Source organism: Oncorhynchus kisutch, unplaced genomic scaffold, assembly GCF_002021735.2.
Source record: "Oncorhynchus kisutch isolate 150728-3 unplaced genomic scaffold, Okis_V2 Okis07a-Okis12b_hom, whole genome shotgun sequence".
Taxonomy (NCBI): Eukaryota; Metazoa; Chordata; class Actinopteri; order Salmoniformes; family Salmonidae; genus Oncorhynchus; species Oncorhynchus kisutch.
In genome coordinates, this window is record NW_022261984.1 from 9011727 (window position 1) to 9024717 (window position 12991).

General features: G+C 50.1%; 1 protein-coding gene across 3 annotated transcripts in view; it reads right to left on the reverse strand.

The window, feature by feature from the left end:
* rnf38 (ring finger protein 38) overlaps positions 1-12991 on the reverse strand; it is a 54171-nt gene that overhangs the window by 18830 nt on the left and 22350 nt on the right. For all 3 annotated transcript variants that reach the window (XM_031814790.1, XM_031814792.1, XM_031814791.1), the window contains exons 3-5: positions 11872-11924; positions 3953-4149; positions 2686-3025 (exon numbers count right to left, since the gene is read on the reverse strand). In XM_031814790.1, the coding sequence (XP_031670650.1) occupies positions 2686-3025; positions 3953-4149; positions 11872-11924 (590 nt within the window). The remainder of the gene's footprint in view (positions 1-2685; positions 3026-3952; positions 4150-11871; positions 11925-12991) is intronic.

Sequence of the window (12991 nt, forward strand, 5' to 3'; positions counted from 1 at the left end):
TGTTAATATAGGCCTGCTCCCTCTCCCAGTCTAACCTGTTAATATAGGCCCCCTCCTCCCTCCCTCTCCCAGTCTAACCTGTTAATATAGGCCCCCTCCCTCTCCCAGTCTAACCTGTTAATATAGGCCCCCTCCTCCCTCCCTCTCCCAGTCTAACCTGTTAATATAGGCCCGCTCCCTCTCCCAGTCTAACCTGTTAATATAGGCCCGCTCCCCCCTCCCTCTCCCAGTCTAACCTGTTAATATAGGCCCCCTCCCCCCTCCCTCTCCCAGTCTAACCTGTTAATATAGGCCCCCTCCTCCCTCCCTCTCCCAGTCTAACCTGTTAATATAGGCCCCCTCCTCCCTCCCTCTCACAGTCTAACCTGTTAATATAGGCCCCCTCCCTCTCACAGTCTAACCTGTTAATATAGGCCCCCTCCCTCTCCCAGTCTAACCTGTTAATATAGGCCCCCTCCTCCCTCCCTCCCTCTCCCAGTCTAACCTGTTAATATAGGCCCCCTCCCTCTCCCAGTCTAACCTGTTAATATAGGCCCCCTCCTCCCTCCCTCCCTCTCCCAGTCTAACCTGTTAATATAGGCCCGCTCCCTCTCCCAGTCTAACCTGTTAATATAGGCCCCCTCCCTCTCCCAGTCTAACCTGTTAATATAGGCCCCTCCCTCCCTCCCTCTCCCAGTCTAACCTGTTAATATAGGCCCGCTCCCTCTCCCAGTCTAACCTGTTAATATAGGCCCCCTCCCTCTCCCAGTCTAACCTGTTAATATAGGCCCCCTCCCTCTCCCAGTCTAACCTGTTAATATAGGCCCCCTCCCTCTCCCAGTCTAACCTGTTAATATAGGCCCCCTCCCTCTCCCAGTCTAACCTGTTAATATAGGCCCCCTCCCTCTCCCAGTCTAACCTGTTAATATAGGCCCCCTCCCTCTCCCAGTCTAACCTGTTAATATAGGCCCCCTCCCTCTCCCAGTCTAACCTGTTAATATAGGCCCCCTCCCTCTCCCAGTCTAACCTGTTAATATAGGCCCCCTCCTCCCTCCCTCTCCCAGTCTAACCTGTTAATATAGGCCCCCTCCTCCCTCCCTCTCCCAGTCTAACCTGTTAATATAGGCCCCCTCCTCCCTCCCTCTCCCAGTCTAACCTGTTAATATAGGCCCCCTCCTCCCTCCCTCTCCCAGTCTAACCTGTTAATATAGGCCCCCTCCCTCTCCCAGTCTAACCTGTTAATATAGGCCCCCTCCCTCTCCCAGTCTAACCTGTTAATATAGGCCCCCTCCTCCCTCCCTCTCCCAGTCTAACCTGTTAATATAGGCCCCCTCCTCCCTCCCTCTCCCAGTCTAACCTGTTAATATAGGCCCCCTCCTCCCTCCCTCTCCCAGTCTAACCTGTTAATATAGGCCCCCTCCTCCCTCCCTCTCCCAGTCTAACCTGTTAATATAGGCCCCCTCCTCCCTCCCTCTCCCAGTCTAACCTGTTAATATAGGCCCCCTCCTCCCTCCCTCTCCCAGTCTAACCTGTTAATATAGGCCCCCTCCTCCCTCCCTCTCCCAGTCTAACCTGTTAATATAGGCCCCCTCCTCCCTCCCTCTCCCAGTCTAACCTGTTAATATAGGCCCCCTCCTCCCTCCCTCTCCCAGTCTAACCTGTTAATATAGGCCCCCTCCTCCCTCCCTCTCCCAGTCTAACCTGTTAATATAGGCCCCCTCCCCCCTCCCTCTCCCAGTCTAACCTGTTAATATAGGCCCCCTCCCTCTCCCAGTCTAACCTGTTAATATAGGCCCCCTCCCTCTCCCAGTCTAACCTGTTAATATAGGCCCCCTCCTCCCTCCCTCTCCCAGTCTAACCTGTTAATATAGGCCCGCTCCCTCTCCCAGTCTAACCTGTTAATATAGGCCCCCTCCTCCCTCCCTCTCCCAGTCTAACCTGTTAATATAGGCCCGCTCCCTCTCCCAGTCTAACCTGTTAATATAGGCCCCCTCCCTCTCCCAGTCTAACCTGTTAATATAGGCCCCCTCCTCCCTCCCTCCCTCTCCCAGTCTAACCTGTTAATATAGGCCCCCTCCCTCTCCCAGTCTAACCTGTTAATATAGGCCCCCTCCTCCCTCCCTCTCCCAGTCTAACCTGTTAATATAGGCCCCCTCCCTCTCCCAGTCTAACCTGTTAATATAGGCCCCCTCCTCCCTCCCTCTCCCAGTCTAACCTGTTAATATAGGCCCCCTCCCTCTCCCAGTCTAACCTGTTAATATAGGCCCCCTCCTCCCTCCCTCTCCCAGTCTAACCTGTTAATATAGGCCCCCTCCCTCTCCCAGTCTAACCTGTTAATATAGGCCCCCTCCTCCCTCCCTCTCCCAGTCTAACCTGTTAATATAGGCCCCCTCCTCCCTCCCTCTCCCAGTCTAACCTGTTAATATAGGCTCCCTCCCTCTCCCAGTCTAACCTGTTAATATAGGCCCCCTCCCTCTCCCAGTCTAACCTGTTAATATAGGCCCCTCCCTCTCCCAGTCTAACCTGTTAATATAGGCCCCTCCCTCTCCCAGTCTAACCTGTTAATATAGGCCCCTCCCTCTCCCAGTCTAACCTGTTAATATAGGCCCCTCCCTCTCCCAGTCTAACCTGTTAATATAGGCCCCTCCCTCTCCCAGTCTAACCTGTTAATATAGGCCCCCTCCTCCCTCCCTCTCCCAGTCTAACCTGTTCCTGAAGGTCCATGACCATGGCTCCTTGCTGCTGTGTGTGGTGGTGAGCTGCTTGATGAGAATGATGGACAGCGGGGTGCAGTAACCGTGGAGACAGGGCAGGGGGGTGGAACGCTCGAGGCTCCTCCACGCCCCCACCGGCAGGGGCTGGGGGCTGGCCGTAGGGGGGAGGAGGGGGGTGAGAGTAGCTCTGGTGGGGGTGGGGGTAGTGGTAGCTTTGGTCCTGGGGGTCCAGTCGGATGGAGGGGGGAGGAGGGGAGGGGTGGTGGGGAGGAGGAGGGGGGAGGTGACGGGGGGTGCGGGAGAGACGGCCACGCTGGCGACGCGCTGGAGGACTGGAGGAAAGGAGGGAGGAGAGATAAGTCTTCATCATTCTGATAAGTATCATACATCAACACAATATGTCATCACCATAGTTACAATCATCATCATCATCATCATCATCATCATGTTACTGGTCAATATTGACTAGAGCTCAGCATTCCAAACTGACTGACTGGCTAACTGGCTGGTTAACTGACTGGCTGACTGGCTAACTGGCTGGCTGGGTGGCTAACTGGCTGGCTGGGTGGCTAACTGGCTGGCTGGGTGGCTAACTGGCTGGCTGGGTGGCTAACTGGCTGGCTGGGTGGCTAACTGGCTGGCTGGGTGGCTAACTGGCTGGCTGGGTGGCTAACTGGCTGGCTGGGTGGCTAACTGGCTGGCTGGGTGGCTAACTGGCTGGCTGGGTGGCTAACTGGCTGGCTGGGTGGCTAACTGGCTGGCTGGGTGGCTAACTGGCTGGCTGGGTGGCTAACTGGCTGGCTGGGTGGCTAACTGGCTGGCTGGGTGGCTAACTGGCTGGCTGGGTGGCTAACTGGCTGGCTGGGTGGCTAACTGGCTGGCTGGGTGGCTAACTGGCTGGCTAACTGACTGGCTGGCTGGCTAACTGACTGGCTGGCTGGCTAACTGACTGGCTGGCTGGCTAACTGACTGGCTGGCTGGCTAACTTACTGGCTGGCTAACTGGCTGGCTGGCTGGCTAACTGGCTGGCTAACTGACTGGCTGACTGGCTGGCTGGGTGGCTAACTGACTGGCTGGGTGGCTGGCTGGGTGGCTGGCTAACTGACTGGCTGGGTGGCTGGCTAACTGGCTGGCTGGCTAACTTACTGGCTAGCTAACTGACTGGCTGGCTAACTGACTGGCTGGCTAGCCGACTAACTAACAAACGAACAAAGTAACCAAGCTAAAGAGCACAGTACCAGGTGAGGTAAGTCTCTTACCTGTGTCTGTGTCTGACAGGTGTATGGCAGCGCTCCTGGTGGTAATGGGGGTGGGGGTTAGGGGGAGGTCTGCGACTGTGGGGCAGCTCCCACGGCCTCATTGGTGGAGAGGGGTTGGAGGGTGGGGCCACCGTGGAGAGATCCAGCACTGATTGGCCAGATAGTCTCTGACGCTTTGGACTGGGACTGTCCTCATTCTGTTGGAAGTGATGGGGAGAGCGAGGAGGAGGGCGAGAGCGAGGAGGAGGGCGAGAGCGAGGAGGAGGGCGAGAGCGAGGAGGAGGGCGAGAGCGAGGAGGAGGGCGAGAGCGAGGAGGGCGAGAGCGAGGAGGAGAGATAAACCAAGGTTAGTTTCACATACCACCTATAACTCCATCATGAATCAATAGATGTAGCAGACCCTATGATTAACAGTCCATATTGTTGCTCAGTAACACACAGGCCCTACTCTACCCCCATTAACACACAGGCCCTACTCTACCCCCATTAACACACAGGCCCTACTCTACCCCCATTAACACACAGGCCCTACTCTACCCCCATTAACACACAGGCCCTACTCTACCCCCATTAACACACAGGCCCTACTCTACCCCCATTAACACACAGGCCCTACTCTACCCCCATTAACACACAGGCCCTACTCTACCCCCATTAACACACAGGCCCTACTCTACCCCCATTAACACACAGGCCCTACTCTACCCCCATTAACACACAGGCCCTACTCTACCCCCATTAACACACAGGCCCTACTCTACCCCCATTAACACACAGGCCCTATTTTACCCCCATTAACACACAGGCCCTACTCTACCCCCATTAACACACAGGCCCTACTCTACCCCCATTAACACACAGGCCCTACTCTACCCCCATTAACACACACTCCCTACTCTACCCCATATTGTTGCCCAGTAACACACACTCCCTATTCTAACCCCATATTGTGACTCATGACATTTCCTCTGAGTGAGAGACATGAATACAGGCCCATAGGAGAGTCATCTCCAGTTGAGATGTAGTGAGACATACTTTCACAGGCACAGTTGGGGAACACTTTTCAGTCAGCGGTGAGTCACATACTTACCGGAAAGAGCTTGCTCACTCCCTCGTGTACACACACACACACACACACATATATACCAGCTCATGTGCAATTCACACCAGTGTTCATTTCATCAACTACAGTGACGAAAAATATTCCTCAACACACCTATTTTTCTGAGGCAATTGACGAGACTGTAACTGACTAAATAGACCCCCAAAAACTAGAACTAAAAAGGAAAAATGATTTTAACTAAAACAAAGTAAATGATCTCTGACTAAAATGTGCTAATTGCAATCTGGTGAAAACAAATCATTGATGCAAACAAGATACACACACACCATGCCCCCCCCCCCCCGGTGGTAAGGAACACACACCATGGCTACCCCCCCCCACGGTGGTAAGGAACACACACCATGGCTACCCCCCGGTGGTAAGGAACACACACCATGGCTACCCCCCCCCCGGTGGTAAGGAACACACACCATGGCTACCCCCCCCCCCCCGGTGGTAAGGAACACACACCATGGCTACCCCCCCCCCCCCGGTGGTAATGAACACACACCATGGCTACCCCCCCCCCCCCGGTGGTAAGGAACACACACCATGGCTACCCCCCCCCCCCCGGTGGTAAGGAACACACACCATGGCTACCCCCCCCCCCCCCCCCGGTGGTAAGGAACACACACCATGGCTACCCCCCCCCCGGTGGTAAGGAACACACACCATGGCTACCCCCCCGGTGGTAAGGAACACACACCATGGCTACCCCCCCCCCCGGCGGTAAGGAACACACACCATGGCTACCCCCCCGGCGGTAAGGAACACACACCATGGCTACCCCCCCCCCCCCCCCCCCCGGTGGTAAGTAACACACACCATGGCTACCCCCCCCCCCGGCTGCAACCTATCAGACCACTACTGATTATGCTACTTAATGCAAGCTAGCTAGCTGGCTGCAACCTATCAGACCACTACTGATGATGCTACTTAATGCTAGCTAGCTAGCTGGCTGCAACCTATCAGACCACTACTGATGATGCTACTTAATGCTAGCTAGCTAGCTGGCTGCATCCTATCAGACCACTACTGATGATGCTACTTAATGCTAGCTAGCTAGCTGGCTGCATCCTATCAGACCACTACTGATGATGCTACTTAATGCTAGCTAGCTACAACCTATCAGACCACTACTGATGCTACTTAATGCTAGCTAGCTAGCTGGCTGCAACCCATCATCCTGCCACCTACCCTCCAGTACAGCTACAGGAGGGTGGGTGGCAGGTCTCCAGACTGTGACCATTTAGTGACATTTCAAAACCCTTTGACTTGGCTGTGAAAGTTGCATTTGGAAGCCATGGTGTGTGCCTTACCACCGGGGGGGGGGGGGGGGGGGCATGGTGTGTGCCTTACTACCAGGGGGGGGGGGGCATGGTGTGTGCCTTACTACCAGAGGGGGGGGGGGGGGCATGGTGTGTGCCTTACTACCAGAGGGGGGGGGGGGGGGGGGGCATGGTGTGTGCCTTACTACCAGAGGGGGGGGGGGGGGGCATGGTGTGTGCCTTACTACCAGGGGGGGGGCATGGTGTGTGCCTTACTACCAGGTGGGGGGCATGGTGTGTGCCTTGCCACCAGGGGGGGGGCATGGTGTGTGCCTTGCCACCAGGGGGGGGGAATAGACTGAATCATGATGGTGTAGTGTACTGAGATGTTACAGAACAGAGAGAATAAGAGACAGTGTCCTCAGTAAGTCAGCTTCTGACACACACACACACACACACACACAGCAACGTGATTGCTAACAGGAAACAGCTGGATCGCAGGCTGCAGACACACACACCCACAGTCACACCCACAGGATGCAGGCAGGCAGCTGCCACTGAGCAGACTGAGTTTTACAGGCAATAACACCCTTAGCATCTGCACTAGTCCATTTCAACTCCTGCTTCAGACTAGCACAGACACACGAATGAATAATGAGGGAGAAAGTTAGATGCACAAATATCATAACCCCTCCAAGACATGCTAACCTCTCACCATTACAATAACCAGGGAGGTTAGCATTTTGTATCATAAACCCCCTCAAGACATGCTAACCTCTCACCATTACAATAACCAGGGAGGTTAGCATTTTGTATCATAAACCCCTCCAAGACATGCTAACCTCTCACCATTACAATAACCAGGGAGGTTAGCATTTTATATCATAACCCCCCCAAGACATGCTAACCTCTCACCATTACAATAACCAGGGAGGTTAGCATTTTATATCATAAACCCCCTCAAGACATGCTAACCTCTCACCATTACAATAACCAGGGAGGTTAGCATTTTATATCCTAACCCCCCCTCAAGACATGCTAAACTCCCTGGTTATTGTAATGGCGAGAGGTCTCATAGGGCGGCTCACAATTGGCCCAGTGTCGTCCGGGTTTGGCCGTCATTGTAAAATAAGAATGTGTTCTTAACGGACTTGCCTGGTTAAACAAAAGGGTAAATATGAGGTGACCCTCATAGTATCATTTCCAATCCAAAGTGCTGGACTACAGAGCCAAAACAAACATGGGTCACCGTCCCAATACTTGACGCTCACTGTACTGTCTGTAATCGCAGCAAAAGTTGGCGCTACAAAGTATTGACTTAAGGGGGCTGAATAGTTTTGCACGCCCAATTTTTTGATTTGTTAAAAAACGTTTGAAATATCCAATAAATGTCGTTCCACTTCATGATTGTGTCCCACTTGTTGTTGATTCTTCACAAAAAAATACAGTTTTATATCTTTATGTTTGAAGCCTGAAATGTGGCAAAAGGTCGCAAAGTTCAAGGGGGCCGAATACTTTCGCAAGGCACTGTATGTATCTATTATTGTAGAGACTTAAAAAGGTCTCAGTGATTTAAAAATAACTGTATTTGGGACAGTGTAGACCCCCCCCCCCCCCCTACATCCATCTCAAAACCCTAAGGACAGCCAGTATAACTACTCAAACCCCCCTCGTTACACACCATCCTAAATTATTCATCCTTGTTGCCCCCTCTATAGTTTTGTCACGATACCGATACCCCAGCCACAGCTTCACGATACCCCACCCCACAGCGTCACGATACCCCACCCCACAGCGTCACGATACCCCACAGCGTCACGATACCCCACCCCACAGCGTCACGATACCCCACCCCACAGCGTCACGATACCCCACCCCACAGCGTCACGATACCCCACCCCACAGCGTCACGATACCCCACCCCACAGCGTCACGATACCCCACCCCACAGCGTCACGATACCCCACCCCACAGCGTCACGATACCAAGGCAGAAAAAGTAGGTATATTAGCCCAAGTTACAGAATGGACCTTGATCCAAACAGATAAACTCAGCTGTTGATCTCTTCAAATGGTTGGGCAGATCAATATCATTACATACATTAAACACTGTACTTGTCCACATAATTCCAGAGACCACCATGCATGTTATTAATGAATCAATTCATACAAAATCAATGACTGTGTTTACCAATCGAACTACATAAACAACATCATGTCAGTCATTTGTTTGAATGGTAAATCTCTATTGATAAACTGGGTGAATCAAGATGTAGCCCGGGTCCATCCACAATACAGGTGAATAGATATTCAACAGGAGTTTGGTGTGTTGAGTGATTGAGCTTGTTGTGGCTCATTTCATTGGGTTACAGATGAGATATTGAGCTTGTTGTGGCTCATTTCATTGGGTTACAGATGAGTGATTGAGCTTATTGTGGCTCATTTCATTGGGTTACAGATGAGATATTGAGCTTGTTGTGGCTCATTTCATTGGGTTACAGATGAGATATTGAGCTTGTTGTGGCTCATTTCATTGGGTTACAGATGAGATATTGAGCTTGTTGTGGCTCATTTCATTGGGTTACAGATGAGATATTGAGCTTGTTGTGGCTCATTTCATTGGGTTACAGATGAGTGATTGAGCTTATTGTGGCTCATTTCATTGGGTTACAGATGAGATATTGAGCTTGTTGTGGCTCATTTCATTGGGTTACAGATGAAACACTGTTTTCCATTCAGGATATATTGTATTGGCAAACTGCTAAGAGAACATACAGTATTATTTGAATTGTACCTGTCAACATTTGCATAGTTCTAGCCTCTTTTATTAAAAAAAGGGTGCACTGTCTCTTTAACCAGTAATGACATCATTCATGAGGGGACGGCCCAGGAGTCAGTCAGCTGACCCAATAGATCATCTTTGGGAGAGACGCGAGACAGACTGAACAGGAGAATGAATACTGTTTTTTTTGGGTGGCAATCCGTTTTGAATATAAAATCAGCATATTCCGCAAAAAAAGTACTCGGAGTTGAATTGATGTTAGCTTTAGCTGTCCGCTAGCAAGGGAAGTTAGCCTAAAAAGCTGGAAGCTTTTAGTGAATTGATGTTAGCTTTAGCTGTTCGCTAGCAAGGGAAGTTAGCCTAAAAAGCTGGAAGCTTTTAGTGAATTGATGTTAGCTTTAGCTGTTCGCTAGCAAGGGAAGTTAGCCTAAAAAGCTGGAAGCTTTTAGTGAATTGATGTTAGCTTTAGCTGTTCGCTAGCAAGGGAAGTTAGCCTAAAAAGCTGGAAGCTTTTAGTGAATTGATGTTAGCTTTAGCTGTTCGCTAGCAAGGGAAGTTAGCCTAAAAAGCTGGAAGCTTTTAGTGAATTGATGTTAGCTTTAGCTGTCCGCTAGCAAGGGAAGTTAGCCTAAAAAGCTGGAAGCTTTTAGTGAATTGATGTTAGCTTTAGCTGTCCGCTAGCAAGGAAAGTTAGCCTAAAAAGCTGGAAGCTTTTAGTGAATTGATGTTAGCTTTAGCTGTTCGCTAGCAAGGAAAGTTAGCCTAAAAAGCTGGAAGCTTTTAGTGAATTGATGTTAGCTTTAGCTGTTCGCTAGCAAGGAAAGTTAGCCTAAAAAGCTGGAAGCTTTTAGTGAATTGATGTTAGCTTTAGCTGTTCGCTAGCAAGGAAAGTTAGCCTAAAAAGCTGGAAGCTTTTAGTGAATTGATGTTAGCTTTAGCTGTTCGCTAGCAAGGAAAGTTAGCCTAAAAAGCTGGAAGCTTTTAGTGAATTGATGTTAGCTTTAGCTGTTCGCTAGCAAGGAAAGTTAGCCTAAAAAGCTGGAAGCTTTTAGTGAATTGATGTTAGCTTTAGCTGTTCGCTAGCAAGGAAAGTTAGCCTAAAAAGCTGGAAGCTTTTAGTGAATTGATGTTAGCTTTAGCTGTTCGCTAGCAAGGAAAGTTAGCCTAAAAAGCTGGAAGCTTTTAGTGAATTGATGTTAGCTTTAGCTGTTCGCTAGCAAGGAAAGTTAGCCTAAAAAGCTGGAAGCTTTTAGTGAATTGATGTTAGCTTTAGCTGTCCGCTAGCAAGGAAAGTTAGCCTAAAAAGCTGGAAGCTTTTAGTGAATTGATGTTAGCTTTAGCTGTTCGCTAGCAAGGAAAGTTAGCCTAAAAAGCTGGAAGCTTTTAGTGAATTGATGTTAGCTTTAGCTGTTCGCTAGCAAGGAAGCTACCGGTATCTTCTAGCATTGTCAAGTTATTCTAGCCTGTATGGATATTGTATTTATTTATTTATAATTTATATTTATCCTTTATTTAACTAGGCAAGTCAGTTAAGAACAAATTCTTATTTAAAATTACGGCCTAGGAACAGTGGGTTAACTGGTCTAGGAACAGTGGGTTACCTGGTCTAGGAACAGTGGGTTACCTGGTCTAGGATCAGTGGGTTAACTGGTCAAGGATCAGTGGGTTAACTGGTCTAGGATCAGTGGGTTACCTGGTCTAGGATCAGTGGGTTACCTGGTCTAGGATCAGTGGGTTACCTGGTCTAGGATCAGTGGGTTAACTGGTCAAGGATCAGTGGGTTAACTGGTCTAGGATCAGTGGGTTACCTGGTCTAGGATCAGTGGGTTAACTGGTCAAGGATCAGTGGGTTAACTGGTCAAGGATCAGTGGGTTAACTGGTCAAGGATCAGTGGGTTAACTGGTCAAGGATCAGTGGGTTAACTGGTCTAGGGTCAGTGGAGTAGACATGATGCAGCCCAGACTCCCAGGCTAGCAGTGAGTCAGTGGAGTAGACATGATGCAGCCCAGACTCCCAGGCTAGCAGTGAGTCAGTGGAGTAGACATGATGCAGCCCAGACTCCCAGGCTAGCAGTGAGTCAGTGGAGTAGACATGATGCAGCCCAGACTCCCAGGCTAGCAGTGAGTCAGTGGAGTAGACATGATGCAGCCCAGACTCCCAGGCTAGCAGTGAGTCAGTGGAGTAGACATGATGCAGCCCAGACTCCCAGGCTAGCAGTGAGTCAGTGGAGTAGACATGATGCAGCCCAGACTCCCAGGCTAGCAGTGAGTCAGTGGAGTAGACATGATGCAGCCCAGACTCCCAGGCTAGCAGTGGAGCAGACAGGGTGGTCTATAATAGCAGACCCCCCCCCCCCCCCCCCCACACACACACACACACCCCCCCCCCCACACCCTAGGCACTGAGACCCCTTACACCTAGACCTCCCTCCCCCACACACCTCCCTAAAACTCCCACCCACACCCCCCTAAGACCCCCCCCCCACACACACCTCCCTAAAACTCTCACCCACACCCCCCTAAGACTTCCCCCCCCCCCCCCCCCCAAGACTCCCACTACACACCCCATCTCCCACCTCTTGATTTCAAATCTATGTATCATCCTGGACCACCATTCCTCCCTTCCTCAGAAAGCAGCACCCTCCACACACAGCCCAGAGGAATGTACCTGACAGTTTCTCTCTCACCATGAGGTCATATCTGTAAACAGGAGCTGTTGGAACACGATATCATGACTCTCTGTGTGTGTGTGTGTGTGTGTATCTCACCTTGTCACCCTCTCCACAGGCATGGTCAGGATGGCTCCTCCCCCCTACGGCTCCTAGACACAGAGATACCATAATTACTACAGACCCTGGTTCAAATCCAGGCTGGATCACAACCGGCTGTGATTGGGAATCCCATATGGCGGCGCACAATTGGCCCGGTGTCGTCCGGGTTTGGCCGTCATAGTAAATAAGAATGGGTTATTAACTTGCCTAGTTAAATAAATAAAATTATTAACAGTGGTAGACTGGCCCTATGGCCCCTAGACACAGAGATACCATTATTAACAGTGGTAGACTGGCCCCTAGACACAGAGATACCATTATTAACAGTGGTAGACTGGCCCCTAGACACAGAGATACCATTATTAACAGTGGTAGACTGGCCCCTAGACACAGAGATACCATTATTAACAGTGGTAGACTGGCCCCTATGGCCCATTATAAACCTACATAGACTAGATGACACTAGGGCTATATATAGACTAGATGACACTAGGGCTATATATAGACTAGATGACACTAGGGCTATATATAGACTAGATGACACTAGGGCTATATATAGACTAGATGACACTAGGGCTATATATAGACTAGATGACACTAGGGCTATATATAGACTAGATGACACTAGGGCTATATATAGACTAGATGACACTAGGGCTATATATAGACTAGATGACACTAGGGCTATATATAGACTAGATGACACTAGGGCTATATATAGACTAGATGACACTAGGGCTATATATAGACTAGATGACACTAGGGCTATATATAGACTAGATGACACTAGGGCTATATATAGACTAGATGACACTAGGGCTATATATAGACTAGATGACACTAGGGCTATATATAGACTAGATGACACTAGGGCTATATATAGACTAGATGACACTAGGGCTATATATAGACTAGATGACACTAGGGCTATATATAGACTAGATGACACTAGGGCTATATATAGATGACACTAGGGCTATATATAGACTAGACACTAGGGCTATATATAGACTAGATGACACTAGGGCTATATATAGACTAGATGACACTAGGGCTATATATAGACTAGATGACACTAGGGCTATATATAGACTAGATGACACTAGGGCTATATATA